The sequence below is a fragment of the Globicephala melas genome, chromosome X, assembly GCF_963455315.2.
Source record: "Globicephala melas chromosome X, mGloMel1.2, whole genome shotgun sequence".
Taxonomy (NCBI): domain Eukaryota; kingdom Metazoa; phylum Chordata; class Mammalia; order Artiodactyla; family Delphinidae; genus Globicephala; species Globicephala melas.
Window position 1 is genome coordinate 83,622,589 of NC_083335.1, and position 16,532 is coordinate 83,639,120.

At 41.0% G+C, this 16,532-nt stretch overlaps 1 protein-coding gene across 1 annotated transcript in view; it reads left to right on the plus strand.

Annotated features, from left to right (window-relative positions):
- Positions 1-333: 333 nt before the first annotated feature.
- DGKK (diacylglycerol kinase kappa) overlaps positions 334-16,532 on the plus strand; it is a 158,474-nt gene continuing 142,275 nt past the window's right edge. The window contains exon 1 of the mRNA XM_030846711.2: positions 334-867. Within this exon, the coding sequence (XP_030702571.2) occupies positions 334-867 (534 nt within the window). The remainder of the gene's footprint in view (positions 868-16,532) is intronic.

Here is a 16,532-nt window from a genome sequence, read left to right on the forward strand (position 1 = left end):
CTCCCCTTTTTGCCCCCCCCCACCCCGCGCGTCGCTAGGAGGTCATCAAGCGCTCTGTCCAGTCCGCGTTCGCAAGCCCCTCTGCTTCCCGCCCATCGTGCCCGTGGCTGCTTACGAAGAGGTGTGCGCTCACCGAGGGGCGTGTTCCAGCACTGGGAGACGCCGAGCGCCCCCGGGTTAGACCTCAGAGCGGAGCCAGCCATGGAGCGGGGCGGGGGAAAGTTTGGCACCCTGGAAGGGGTTGTCAAACTAGGGTGGGCGGGGCGCCCGAGGGTACTTTAGCCCTCCGAATTCAGGGTCGCCCGCTGCCCGGACCTGAGGCGGTGTGCGGCCATGGACCGCGGAGCTGCCGCGGCCCAGGGCACTGCCCCGCCTCAGGTTGGCGAGCAGCCCGCGGAGTCTCCAGAGCCGCCGCCGCCGTGGCCACCGCCGAAGCCGCCGCCGTCACCGCCGGCGCGAGCTCCTCAGCTGCTCCACGCGCCTTCGCCGGCACCGGCACCGCAGTTCTGTCCAGAGCCTGCTCCAGAACCCGGTCCGGAGGCGATCCCAGAACCAGCCCCAGAACTAGACACACAAGCGATCTCAGAACCAGCCACGGAACCAGCCCCCGAGCCGGCCCCAGAACCAGCCACAGATCCGGCCCCTGAGCCGATCCCAGTACCAGCCGTAGAACCGGCCCCCGAGCCGGCCCCAGAACCAGCCACAGAACCAGCCACAGAGTCCTGCCCTGAGCCGGCTCAAGTGTCCTGTCCGGAGCCGAGCCCAGCACCACATCTATTGCAGTGTCCGGTGGTAGCTCCAGAGAAAGGTCTAAGGACCTCGCCATCGCCACGAACGCTAGTGCCAGTGCCGTTGTCCAATATAAAGGTAAGAAAAAGATCCCCTGGGGCGGGAGGGAAAGAACGCAGGCGAGGCCGGATGGCTATCCAGCTTGCGGGACTCTGGGCACCCTTAGCATCCCATTTGGTTGCCACCGACTAGCAAAGATGCTGGGAAAGATGCGGGGATGGGGGAGCCCAGGGGACTGGGAAGCGGTTGGGAGGCGGGAAGCAACATGTGGAAGTGAGAGTGGGCTGTTTGGGGCTAGAAACGGGGGTGATAGCACCGGTTGAGAGTCGGAGCAGTTTTCCTCATGAGGAGAAGTGACAGTGCGGTGAGCGCCTATATCTTGAAAAAGAAGAGGAAGCCCAGGGAGCGCAAGAGACCTAGAGAGGTGTTAGGGGCTGGCCCAAGGTACACAGGGACGGGATTGGGGAGGGGGTGGGCGGTGGGATACACCTCTTAGCCGCGGTCACTGCCGCAGAGGCCCAAGCTGCGGAACAGCAGCGTCTGTTTGGCCCCCTCCCTGCCATTGGGGAGGGGGTTCCTCAGCTGGGGCACAACTGGCAACGCTCCAGGGAGGGGCCCGGAGCCTCTGTTGGCTGCTGGGCGCTGGTACTCCGCGTGGGGATGAGGGGTTGGGCGGCGCCCACGCGCACTGCAGGGGAAGGGCAGGGTTCGCAGGGGAGGAGGGGGAGAGCATGCGTATGTCGAAGCCACCATTCCAGCTCTCTGCAGGATTTCCCGGCAGGTAGGTGCAAACACGGTGATACAGTGATGGGCCGCGTCACAAACGGTCAACTGGCATCCCGCACTGGTGCCAGTTGGGATGGTACAGGAGCCCCAGTTTAGATACACGAAAATGAGTTGGTATTTGAGAGCATGTGAATGGGAACCCTCATCTCTTCCAGTCTTCAGAGACGACTTCTTAAACGTTGCACTTAGCCGGAAGAAGACCAGTGGAGAATCCTCGGGCACCCGCCCACGGGGGAGGGAGGAGGAAGAAGGTTTTCAGTCCGAAGGTTTTCGGACCCTGAAACCCCGAAACCCAGTTTTCAGTCCTTGCGTTGGACCCTGAAACCCCGAAACCCAGCTCTTCAGAAGGAGTCTTTCTTACTTTCTCTGTGCTCCCCCTACTCTTCGTTTTTCCTAAACTTTGTTCCACAAGATTGTGAAAATCATAATAATGCATACATACACCTTCATTTAGCTTCCCCGCAGAGAAAAACAACAAAACACGGAAACAACACATCACACCAACGATGCCCGTCCATCCTGCTGCTTAGCAGGGCATAGGAACACGGCTCAGAATCCTTCTGCTCTGGACTGTACACTTGTAGAATGTAGGGGAAGGGGGTAGGGGTTGGCATCTCTAAATGGAAATGGAAGGGCTGGTTGCTTCCTGAGTTATGACTAGGGAGGCTTGAATTTGCAAAATAACTGAAATGATAAACGACTGAGAAAGAGGAACTCTAAAGGGAAAAGTTTCACAGGGAAAAAAGGGTGCAGAGGTTTCAAAAGAAATAAAATAGAACTGTAGGGAACTAATATATATATATATTTTAATCCAACAACCCCGCTCTCACCAAATGATGGATCTCCACACGCGCACACACACACACACACACACACACACACACACACACACACACACACACACCCTTCCTGCATCAGAGCAGCCCTTCCCTTCAGTGATCTCAAGAAGGGAAAGGGAGGGGCAGCTAGACCTGGGAGGTCACCCTAACCAGGTGCTTGCTCTTGTCTTTTTGGAAGAGTTTGCATAAAGCTGGTGAGAGGGAGACCAATAAGGACCACCTAACTTGTGGCCTTCTTAAGTGACATTCCACGAACGTGACTGAGAAACTGACATCTGAGGGCTTAATTACCAGGATAGTCAGTGAATGTATGGCCTCTTTGGCCTCTGGAAGACTGACTGGAGGTCGGGAGCTCCAGGGATGAGCCCTGTGACAGTGGGAAAGCATCTCCCAGCAGCTTGACAAGAAAATTTCTATTGCCAGACAGATAAGGAGGATCAAGGTAAGGGGAAGCAGGTTAGCTTCCTCTACATAGTATCCATTCAGGCGTGCTGGCCAACTGACCCACGGGCACTTGGCAGCCCTGGCAGGGGACCAGGACCACCTCCCCCAGTTTCATTTTGCCAAGTAGAGCTGGTCTTTTGTTCAGTCACTTATCTTGCAGAGTGGGCTTCAAAAGGGCCATATAAATGAACCCTAGAGGATTTTGAAGGATGCAAAGATCTGGGTAAATGCTAAAATTCCTGGGAGGAACCCTTCTCCAACACTTGAGGTGTTGCTATGCTATTGCTTTCTGATGCAGATGAGAACATCTGATCTTCAGTGATAGGACCATCCTCTGCTGCATTCTCCTCAGGCAAATAGCACCCATAGCCAGCTGACTTGCATCTTAACATTCAAGGCAAACAGGTTGCCATCTTAGCTAGGGTTGCATTATTCTCAGACACTGCCTCCTTGAGGCAAGCTTAGGGAATGACATACGTGTGTGTGTGTGTGTGCGTGTGCGTGTGTGTGTGTGTACACACACAGAGAGAATCTTAGAGCTCAAAACTAAATATAGCTCTCATCGTACAATGAAATCCTACGTGGTAAGACACAGTCAGTACCAGTAGCATGAAACTAGCCTGATAAGTCAAAGGATAAAATGAGCAAAACAAAGGGTTTGAATGTGACTACAGATTTCTCCCAGATAACTTTGCCGACCAATACTGCAGTAAAAAACCCAACATCTTCCAGTGTGTGGTCTGCTCTCTTTGGGGGTTTCAGAACCTGCTGGTTGCAAATCTATGACAAGCATGAGGGTAGGGACTGAGAAAAGGGGGCTCATGTTTTCTTTCTGAATGCCTACTTGGATAACAGTCTGTGAACCAAACCTGTCTATTTCCTTCCTTTCTGAAATGGTTTAATTTCCAGGAAATGAGCCGTGGTCTCCCACCTGGTGGCAACAAGTGTAAGTAAAGATGTGTGAATTGGTTCTTTAACAATGCTATAACTCTCTTTGGGGGTGGGGGTTTACATGTAGACCATATTTGCTTCCCTTCACTCAGCTGTGGTTGAAGAAAGACAGTTTATATTTTTATTCATTGGGTTTTGACCAGCTATGAAATTATAATCACATCATACAGGTGATTAATGAAATACACTTTTATGGCTTTTATTTCTGGGTTAAAGAGGGGTCTCTGTATCTCTCACTCCTAATGACTACACAGCAATTACTATTACATCCCAAACTATAACAGAACAGTTTCCTGGTATTTTTTGCACACATTTTCTTGCAAAGTAGCAAGCATTTGCTTATATGACATCTGGTAATTCTTGCCTGAATGCTTCATATCTTACCTACGTCTGAGCTTCTCAAAGGTAGATACTGTCTCTCCTTCCCAGTGCCTAATATAATTCAGCCCTCCCTATTTTTGCTCAATACACTTGCTGAAGCTTGAAACCTAGCAATTCCATTTTCAACAATGACGTAGAGACTGCTGCTGTGAATGAATTAAAAAAGGCATTCTCACTCGTTTCAGAGTGAGAAGTAAATGCTTATTTAAATAGCCTGGAATATATAGCCCTTAGGAAATGCAGTCAATCTCTCCATTTTCAGAATGGATGTTAGAACCATAATTAAGAAGAAAATTACTAACAATTAAAAAAAAATGATTTGGAAAGTGTCCTTATCCCCTGCAGTCCCGGCAGCAGCAGACTAATGATGATGTTGTTGGTTTCAGGGGTAATAAATTTTTTTCCTAAGTGAACAGAATATCTGCAGTGACTGTAAACAACTTCAGGATGTAGTTCTAATGTTTAACCTGTTGAAGGTCAGGATGAAATTACTTTCTTTCCTCATAGGTTCTTTCTCCCCTCCTTGCCAGGTTTTGATGATACCATCTGATTTATTTGGTATATTCTGAGAGCTCCTGAGCATTTGCTGCAGGATGTTTTAGAAACAATAATAAGATATTTGTCCAGTGGTCTTTCTTTTCTGAGAATACAGTTCTTTTATGTTTATTAAAATCTCCAACTGGGGCTTCTGCAGATCTGCAGCCCAAAAGGCAAGGCTGAGCCATCAGTTACCCAAAATGCTTCCAAGAAAAGGGGAAAAATCCATAGAGGCCAGGAAAGCATTCAGGGGCCTTATAATAAGGATTATATAATCCCTACTGCTAGTATGGCACTTTACAGTTTGCAGAATGCTTTCCTCTGCATTATTAACTCGTTTATTCCCCTGAAGAAGGCAGCAGGGTGGGAAAGAACAAAAATAGAACTTGACACCTAATAGGATATAACTATTAATTTATCTATTATGGATTTTTAAAAATATCCAACATATGGCTTTCTGTGACATGTAGGATACTCATTTGTCTAAGAACAATCTTTTAGCTGACATTCCATCAGCCTTGATTTTTTTCCAAAGCAGTGATTGCTTTTCCCTGTCTGATACTCCCAGAGGAGGCCATCATAGAACAGGAGCCTGAGACGGAAGAAGAAGAGGCACAAGACCCTGAACCTATTACTCCCAAAGAAGGCCTTTTTTTTTTTTGGAAAGAAAATAAATAGAAATTCTGCTAGGGATACAGTTCCCAACCTTTCCAAAGCCCGCCGACTGTAATTCTCTCAGTGGAAAAATAAAAACTTAAAGCATTTAAAAAGGAAAGCAGCCATTCCTAAAGAGAGATGCCCCCACCCTCACCAAAGCAAATAAACCTTATTCTCAAAATAGAAAAACAAATTTACAAATTTTTTAAAAAAGAAAGGGACAGTGACCCCAGATAATGAAACTTATACCTCCCCTGAAAATTATTTTAAGAAAAAAAAAGAAATTCTAAAGGGAGGAGCTCCTTGCCCTTTCCAAAGCCCATGAAACATATCCCCAAGAGAAAAATTTTTAATGAAAAGGATGAGAAATCATCTCAAGGTAAACAGTATTTTTAACCCTAAAATTTTCTTGAAATTTATAAACTTTATTTGCACCTCATGGCCCATGCCCAATCTCTCACAAAAATTATGGGGGCAAAAATAAGTCTCCCAAATGTTCACCAATCTCACCAAAGCTCCCTACAGTTATTTCTTCCAATTATACGAAATGTCCAAAATAGGCAAATCCTTAGAGACAGAAAGTAGATTAGTGGTTGCCAGGAGGTGAAGGAAGGGGGGAGGGGAAGTGTGGGTGATAGCTAAAGGGTACAGGGTTTCTTTGGGAGATGATAAAAATGTTCTGAAATTAGACAGTGGTGATGTTTGCACGACTTGTGAATACACTAAAAACCACTGACTTGTATGCTGTAAAATGGTGAATTTTATGTTATGCAAATTAGATCTCAATTTAAAAAATAAGTAAAGATCGTTCATCCAACTATATGATAATGAACCTACTACCTTCCCACAAATAAGCAAACAAAACAAATGAATAAATAAGGAAAAAAAGAAATTTTAAAAAAGGGGATCCTCTTAAGGACCTCCAACCTCACCAAGAAAAATAACTTTTATTCACCCCCAATTTTTTTTTCTTTTGAGAAAAACAAACAAAAAAGGAAATCTCTTCAAGAGCAGATACTTTCAAAATCATCAAAATCGATGAAACTTACTAATCCCTCCACCCAGATACACACAAACATTTTAACTTAACAAAGAGAATGAAATATTAAAGGTTAGGGTCCCTAATCTTACCAAATCTCCTGAATTTTTAATTCCCATAAAAGGAAAAAAAAGGAACAAAAGAAATAAATCCCCCCAAAGGGAGATGCCCCATCCTCACCAAAGCACATGAATATTATTTCAATTTCTTTATTGAAATATTTTACAATTTCTTTAAGATTTAAAAGAAAATTAATGAAGGAAGGATGTGTATATTGGTGGAGGGGATAATACCAATGAAGCGAAAACAAAATCCTCTTAAAAAGAAGTGCTCCAACCTCACAAAGACACATGAACTTTTCTGTTCAAACACAACGAAGACAAATGCAGAAAAGAAGAAAAAAATAAAAGGAAATCCCTCTAATGAGAGGTGACCTGAATTCATCCAAACCCAAAAGCTTTATTTTTAATATAGGAAAATTTTAACTTGGAAGAGAAAGGTAGGAGAGAAACAGAAACAAAACCAAGAAAACCCTCTTAAGGAAAGATGTCCCCAGTCTCCACAAAGCTCCCTTTTCTCAAAACAAGTACATACATTTAGAATTAGAGGGGAAAGAAGGAAGAAAATGAATATATTTTAAAAGAGAAACCTCCTTTTTAGGGAATGAAGAAGCCCCCAAACTCACCAAGTCCCTGAACATTTTTTCTCCAAGAAAAAAGAGAGAGAGAGAGAAACAAAGAGGGAGGTGAGAGAAGAGGAGGAGGAAAGGGAGAGAAAGGAAGGGAGGAAAAAAAGGGGGTAGAAAGGGAGGAAGGGATGGAAGAGGAGGAAGAAGAAAGTTAATTAAGGGATAATTTTTAAAAAGAAGAAATTCTCAGGGAAGATGAACCAATGAAAATAATGAATGTTATTGAAAATAATGAATGTTATTCCTGATAATCAATGCATTCCACCCCCCATAAAAAGGAGAAAAACCCACAAAATTTCCTAAAGCTTCTTCAAAGGGAGATGCACCCAATCTCACCCAAACCCAGGTGCCTTATCTGTCTTCCAGCCTTCAAATATTTATTTTTTTAATAAAAGGAAAGGAAAAGAAATCCTTTCAAAGAGAGATGTTCCCAATCTTATTTCTTCCAAATAATTTATTTTAAAGAAAAGGAAAGAAAAATCCTCCTAAGAAGGGCTCCCCAACCTCATTAAAGCCAGTGGCCTTTATAGCTCCTCTCCACAAAACCTAGTTTTCAAAAAATGAAAATCCTCCAAACCTGAAGACAGATGCTCCCTCAACCCTACCAAAAACAATGAACATTTTCCCCAGAGATGATTTTTAAAGAAAAATACTTCCATCATACGAGATACCTTCAACTTCACTAAAATCAATAGACCTTATTCCTCTCCGCACACAAAAGGAAAAAAAGAAAAAGAGAAATTTAACAGGAAAAGAAGAGAAATCCTCCTAAGGCAAGTTGGCCATAATCTCACCAACACCATTGAACTTTATTCCCCTAAAATTTTTTTTAAAGAAAGAGCCAAAAAGAGAAAAAAAAAGGCCTGTCTTTTAAGAAAAAGTATCCTCTCCACCCATCCCACTCTAAAGACTAGAAAGTGTTATACAAAGAAAAGGTAATATCATTCGAGAAAAGTACCAGTGAACCTTAAATTCAGCACGTGAGGCTGAAGGGTAGTCAATGGTTAATCCCAGGCTGGCTTCCCTCTGCCTCCAGCCCATTTCTGGTTACCTTTCCAATCTGTCATTCAGGCTGTACACTCAGTAAAGGAAAACCCTGTCCATGGAAAACAGAATTAAGAAGGCAAAGCTTCTGAGGATAAATCATATACCTCTTTTCCAAACCAAACAGAAATGATTTGGGAATTAGCTGCATCATCATTCTGCTCTAATACTATAGAAACTCAAGAGTTGATGATAAACTTTAAAGCAATGACTTACTAAATAGTAAAGCTTACTATTAATTTTCAAATTAGATAAACACCCCTACCTAGCACAGAAGGAGCTTAGCCAATTCAATAATGGGGTTCTGACAGTGGTTTAATCAGGTGCTCACTTAAATGTCTGTTCTCATAGAGCGATAAAGGGCTTCACTCACAAATACATACAATTTGCAAGTCAGATTTATAAGCAGAGAATAAGACTCAATGTTTTCCAAATTTTTTAATTCATTTACTTATTTAAAAATTAAAGTGAAGGACCTACTGTATAGCACAGGGAACTATATTCAATATCTTGTAATAACCTATAATGAAAAATAATATGAAAAGGATATGTGTGTATATATATATATATAATATATAACTGAATCACTTTGCTGTACACCTGAAACTAACACAACATTGTAAACTAACTGTACTTCAATTTTAAAAATGGTTAAAATATTTTAAAAATTAAATTGAGTACCTGCTCTATGTCCTACATGCTTAGCACTGAGGAATCCACGGTGGGCAAAATCACATAGATGAGATTTCCTTTAAGAAGCAATGGTAAATGAGGGACCCAATTACCAAAACAGATGTACAGGGAGTGATTATTTGTTTTACCAGATGTACTTTACCAAGGTATTCACTCAGTCAATTCTCTCAGCATACCTCTTCTTAAACAAAAATGTAATGTAATAAAATAATGGAATATATGCTAATTTCAGAGAATGTGGAAAATCATGAAAGCTTCCAGAAAGTAAATAAAAATTATGTAGCACCCTGCCATTCAAGGGATAATTACTGTTAATATTTTGATATATTTTTTCCATTTATTTTCTCTGAATATATGCTTATAGTCTACAATAGTAAGACTTTAGGGAATGTGCAATTATGTCTCAGGCTTCCCCCGTCCCAGTCACCTTTCCCACTTAATTATTAGATTACGTACATTGTTCTACATTATATTTAGGAAACACTCATTAATTTTAGCTTAAAGTGTATCTACCTGTATGATCTGCTTGATAAACATGTGCTTGAAACATAACTGTTCAGGGATGTATTTGCAGTGTAAAGCGATGAGAGTATACATTTTATGTAGATACAATTGTTGTATCTACACAAACAAATGTCCCATATATAAATAGTTGACTGAGCTCACGTTTACTAACAGCACTTTCTTGGTCATCTAGATTTCATTTGTCCAGCTAGCTTTTGTGACTTGTGTTTCGAGGAGACCCAGAACAAAATCCACCTTCTTCCTACTGTTAAATTCCCAAAAGGAAAATCTAAATTTCTGAGACTCTATTGGGTCACTTTTAGCCATATGCAAAGATGTACTGATGGTTTTGTCTCTTTAACACAAACTCACAGCATCGTGCTCTTCTGGGTGCCTCCTACCCAGAAGGGAAATACGTATGTGTGAGGACATTAACAACAATTATTAGGAGAAAGACTATTCAATTCATCCAGCTTTCATTAACCAAATGTGGTAGAAAATTGAGAGAGTTAATAAACTGTATACAATCCAACCAGGGTTGAATCAGTAATTTAAAAGGCGAGTGTAATGCACTTCTTTTAAGATCAGAATCTTCAGCCTTGTCTGCAGCACTTAGAGATTTTCATCTTCCAAAGCATTACAGGCATTTGCTGTTTAAGCCTTTTGCTTTTAAAGAGCCTATAAAAGAGATATTGGCCCCTGAGAGCAAGGATTCCCGTTGCCTTTTTTCCCTCCCAGCAGCACAGGGCGAGGCATGTGATACTGTGGGATTCTGAGAGATAGGCATGATGCTCCCACCCAGAGTTTTGTCAGTTCTTCTGAAAGGAGAGGTGATGGGCATGGGGACTGAGCCTGGCCCCTGCCTACAAGAGTAGGAGAGGGCTGGAATCACTGCTTGCAGGGCTCAAGTAAGAACATCCAGAATCCTGAATGTTCATTCATTTGCTTTCTCCTGCAGCTAATATCCCTTCTGGGATTTTGCAGCTTGAGGCAGGAAATGAAAGGTACCTGCTGAGTAAAATTTGTTAATCTCCTTGGCTGTGAGTACAGATACTTGAAACCAGGAAAATTTTCATTAAGCCCAGGCTTTGTCAGTTGAGTCCCCATTCTCCTGAAGTGGCTCCAGCATGACAGCACCATCCTCCAAACCCCAACTCTAACAGTAGTCTCTGCATCTCATTTTAGAATTACCTTGATTGTTAACTTTCCCTTAATAAGTGTCATTTGCATCTATTACTACCTTTAACATATTATTTCATGGTTTACTTACATCACTGTACATCTCCCTTTCAGTATAAAAGGAAAATGTGATGTAGCTTTACTAAAACAGCTAAGCATAAACAGCAGAGAGGCTACAAAACAAGATTACTGATTTCAGAAAATTAACAAGTTAGTGCCCTTCTCACTAACCTCAATTAATGCTTGCTGTGACAATTTCCCTCCTGCCAGGCTTGAGTAGAACATAACTTTTCTCTTACCCATAATTTGGATATTGTTGTCACTTTCTCCCTCACTTTAATTGGTTTGACTGTTAAGACTAATTAAAATGATAATTTTGGTGTTTGCTGTGGTCTCCTTTGCTTTAATGTACTCAACTGGGTGACAAGACCTCCAGGGCAGTTTTGTTTGTTTTGGGCTTCACTTTGGTTTCACATGGAATCAAAGCACCACCTCAGTGGCTCTCTTCATGGTTTTCCTATTATATTGCTTCTCACTAGTGAGTCCTCTGTCTAGAAGTTCTTGGAAAAGCTTTATTTTGTCTTTCCATCATCCCTCATCAGAACTAAACTTTTAAAAGTTTTTAAAAAAGATGAAAAAGTCTTTCCTTCTAATGGTGCAAAACAAAGATAGACATTCCCAGGCAGCTTGAAAGCCTGCTTTTTATTTATTTATTTTTTTTTTGGTTTGTATCCACTATAGTATAAGCATCATTGTGAACTACACATATCTGCTAATTAATTCATTAAATGTTAATAATTAGGCATTGGTGTTTTAAATGCTTTACAATATGATACATATTTGGAGGACTGTTACAGAAGTATTTTAGAGTGTTTTACTGGTATTTGAGGAAACTGGTTGGGGGTTTGGAAGATGCAATGGGAAGGCATTATTACTTTTTCAATTGAGAAGAATGGAATAAAGTTGCCCACTATCTGAAATTCACTATCCAGCGTTTTCGGGGATGGACTAGATTCAGATATGAGGGATTACCTGATAGCAAATTCACGTTGACATAAGAAATTTAGGGGAAAGAATGAAGTTGTCTGAGGTAAGTGGGAACAATATATCTTCCTCAAACCTAGAGAAAAGTGGAATTAAATTAAATTAAGCAATGACAGTGAAAAGTATCAGACAGAGGTGCAGCTATGCCTGATTTGGGCAGGTTAGGCCAGGGCCTACAGACAGGAGAGTGAGGTATATGGACTTAGAAAAAAGGCGACTTTGATAAAATTGTAGAGTACAGATTGAAATCTTGTGGAAAATAAAGTAGATTGGGGAAAGTCCTATCTAAACTTTGAAGGCAACCTGCAAAATTGTGTATATCATCTGATTGATGAGGTATAACCATTGGAGGGCTGTTGATTAGTAAAATAATGACTGAAGCAGAGGGTTGGCTGATGGGGCATATAATTAAACACTACAAAACTTTCAATTTCCTTGTATACCAAATTCCAGACTGTCCTGAAAGGGACCTTTGGAGATCAGCTAGTCCAGTGTTTTAAAAACCTTTTTAGCCATAGAATCTTTTTATGTTTTTCTCAATGAAATCAAGCGAAAGCCTACAAGAAGTATTTCATTAGTCCTCCTCTATGCTAGTTTGGGTTTGTAACTGACATGCCTTCCCAGCTCTTTATTTTAAGCTAATAGGAAAGTGAGTTTGTACTCCCTGTTTATTACTGGCTTCTTAGCAAGGATGCTGGTGAGGTAGGAATACACTGTATAGTAAAAAAGAAACAAGTCAGAGTTTAACATTTGGCCTAAAATATTCCAGAAAGTAGATAATACTGTCCTGGAAACATGTCATTTTAGAGTTCCTCCCTCCTCACTCACCCTAGGAATGTATTACAACTATCTTATAAAGTGGGTTGTCATAATGTACGCTGTCTTTGCTTGTAGGAACATTTTTATTATTGGGGATTGTGTTCCTGACCAAGGACACCACACCAAGTAAATTGTAGATATAACTAAAAATATGTAATAAAAGCTAATATATAACTGTAAGCTTCTGTAATAATTTAAAACAGCAAAATTGTTCCAACACCTATAAAATGGGCATAAATGTACCATACACACTGATTTTGTAAGGGGCCCCAGTGTACTATAAAATGTACATGCAGCACATAAAAGAGCCAATTCTACATAAATTTAATCTATTGTTATTATTTACTTAGAATTTGCACTCTGCCCACATCCAAAAAGGATATAAAGTATCCTACAAAATTAAACACATATAAAATAGGACAATTAAGCACAAATAAAAACAGAACAAAACCAATTCAAAGCAGTGGTGAATGAGACTTTAATATATGCTAGTTGTAATAAACCCTAATGACACATTTAATTAGCAGTACTTTTGTTTGCTGCCTTTGGTGGTAGAAAAACTTTGGGGAATGATTTGAATGACTCAGGCCTCTTAAAGTTGGTATCTGAGGAAGTCTGAGCTAATGCCTCATTTTTATGCAATACATCTTCCTGTAGCAAGCTGCAGCAACCACAGAACGAAGAACTAAATGTTGCCAGGATTGTGGTAGAGGTGTTAATTAGTTGTCCTAATTAACATAGGTTTGGGTTGTTTTGGTGTGCCTGAATTTTTCTAATATTCTAATGCATGTATGCAACTGTGAGGCATATGAGTATTGGACCTTCTCAAATACAAATTCTATTTCAAATAAAATTTATTTCTGAAATAAGTCCAAATGGTACCTTGCAGCCAGACATTCAATAGTTTGGACTCTTTCTTGGATTGGGAGTTACTTCACATTGATTCTAGGCCTGATTCCACTTTACATAGCTGTGTAATGTGGGGTAAATTGCTTAATCTTTCCATGGCTTAGCTTTTGTGTCTCTTAAATTAAGCCAATAATGTGCAGCTGACTCAGCTCAACTCGGCAGTCTCCTCCAGCAAGTCTTCACTGTTATCCCATCTAGGCTGGATGCCCTTCTTCTGGGCTCCCTACCACCCTGTACAAACTTCTGCTTCTCATTTGCTTCTCATAAACTGAGATTATCAACTTGAATATCCCATTAGGGCTATAAGGATAAAGCTCTTAGGGCCTAACATACTGCCTGCCACTCAATACATGGTGTCTGAACTACTTTATGAAAATGCCATAAAGGCTGAATGAGAAATTAGATTTTAAACATATATTTTAAAAATAAGAAATATGCAAATGCTAGCTTATTTTAGTATCGTTTGTATATATGCCATGATATTTGCTATCATCACTTTCTATCTTTAGGTATGTAGGTAAGTTTTAATATATTCACCCCTCAAAAAATGGACTTAACAACTCAGGTGCATTGCCAGTAGGTGATTGTAGGCAGGGCTGCCTCATATCCTCCCAGAGGTCTGTAGTTTTTTCTAACTCAGACAGAGGGACCCTACACATTAGTAGCAGCTGTGTATTGATCATGTGGATTTGAATTACTAGTCTTTGGTTATATGCATAGTTAATCTTGACAAAAATGAGAATGATGAGTTATCTAGTCAGTTCTTTTAAAAAAACAAAATGCAAATTTATTAAAACACTCAAGTATAGCAACACTAAAGAATATTATACTTAATTATAGTATATAGAGAGCAGGGTTAAACACATAACTAGGTACCAGTTGGTAGTCTTATCACTAATCTTAACTGTTAATTAGGATTTAATCTATTTATGGTATTCTTTTAACCATAATTGAAAAGCTCCTGACTCATTGCCTTGGTGTTAAATTTCTCCTGTATCTGACACTTGAATTTGGAGCTAGGTGTCAATATGACTATTCTGAGGTTCTCCCTTTCTTGTGAGGAATAAAAAGCAACAACTAAGCTTTGATGTCCCCTTGGCAGTCCAAGTTTTATCAAAAATAGCTTTCTACTAGTTACAGGAAAAGCCTTAATTTGTTTCACCAATGCCTGAGCACCCTGACCTTGAAAATGGTCTGATCAAGAAAGTGAATACAGAGTCTCTACTTAGACAGCAGGAAACCCTAATGACCATCTTGTTTCCAATCAGAAGGAACTTTTTCATTAAAGGAGGTAGAAAACTTCTACCCTTTCTAGAATAGCTACTGGGCAGGATCACCACATAAAGTTGTACAGGTTGTACACTATGTGAGGCTGCCATGACTAAGGGGAACACCTTTCACAAAGTAGACATCATATAGATGGATATAGATATAGATATAGATAGATATTTATTCTAAACAGTTTTCCTGAAGATGGCAGTCAAGTGCCTCATGCTAACAAAATCAGTTGACCCCTGAACAACTCTGAGGTTAAGGGCACCAACCTTCCACGCAGTCGAAAATCCTCATATAATTTATAGTTGGCCCTCCATATCCGGGCTTCCTCCTTATATGCACTTCCTCCATATCCAAGGTTCCGCATCTGTGGATTCAACCAACCACAAATCGTGTAGTACTGTACTATTTACTATTGAAAAAATTTCCACGTGTAAGTGGACCTGCACAGTCAAACCCATGTTGTTCAAGAGTCAACTGTATTATGACAATTTTCTGACAAATGGAACTAAAATATTTTTAGCAAATGGTGCCTTTTCCTGATGTGCCTTATGGGCTGATCCTGATACTAATTCTTTACATTTAAATACAATGGCTCTCTTTGTAACTCCCTAGAAGCCTATAAACCATATGCTCAGAACTGATTTCCAAAATATCCTATTTTATTTCATATCACATTTACCTTGGGCATCATTTTACGGGCCCAGCATGCTTCCACTGTGCCACTCTGCTAGGTGTGACCATCATTTTAAAACAGAAAATTGTGACAAGGATTTGAACCAGGAATGTATAGGGGCACAGTCATGGGCAGGCATGCATCCACAGGTACACAGTGGTACATTTGCTCCCAGGAACATACCCAAGTATACATACTCCAATAGCTGAACAGCCTGGTAGGTAGGCACAAGTGCACACGTGCGCGTGCACGCGCACACACACACACACACACAAATAGAGATTTAGTTGGACATTGAAGCATATGAAGGAGGAGGCTCTGGCTGCTCACTGTGGTGCCAAGCTCTTGCCCAGCTCTCCTATTTAACCTATTTTCAGCCTGTTTCACTCCCACAAGGCAATGAGTTCCCTAAAGTTTGCATGCTCTCATGTGAGTTCATTTCAACAAACCACTTTTAGGGCGTACTAGTGACAAAGAACTGTGCTAAGTAGATATAGGGACCCACTCAGTCTTGGAAGGTTATTTGAGGGAGGTAAGATCTGAACTGTGTCTGAAGTTTAAGTAGGACTTTGATAAGTAAATGTGGGAAAAGAGACAGGAGGCAGAGGGACTATCTTAAGCATAGACATGGAAGAATTAGAAAGGGCGATGATCTGAGAGTCCCACAAAGACGTTTGGAACATTTAGTGCATCAGGAAGAAAGGCTAGAAAACTTAGTTGGGAGGTAAATTGCAGAAGGCCTTGAATGCCATGTGAAGGAACACGTGTTTTATTCCATAAGCAGTGGAGAATCATGGAAGGTTTTTGATTAAGAGTAACATGACTAGGCTTAGATTTAAGAAAACTGTCGATATATAGGATGGGTTAGCCAGGAAGACTCTAGAGAAAGGGGCATCAATCTATGCAAGATATATTGAGGACCTAATGCAATCAGTATGGGAAAAAGTGGATAGAAGAGATACTGTTGGGATTTGGTTTGTAATTGATTAAGAGTGGATGGTGGGGAAAGAGAAGAATGGAAGGTGACTCTAAACTTTCTAGCCTGGAGTTGTTAAAATTATAAAAACGACAGGAGCAAGAGCAGGCTTAGGTAGTTTCCAGAGGAAGATCATGAGTACAGTTTTGGAAATTTTGAGTTTGAAGTGTTGGTTATGCTCAGCACAGTGATTAGAGAAGGATGAGAACTTAAGGGTTAAAGGACCAAAGTATGTATGTTTTACCATGAAAAGTAAGCAGGGTGGAAAAAGTTTGTTGCTCCCCCCACTACATACACACTAA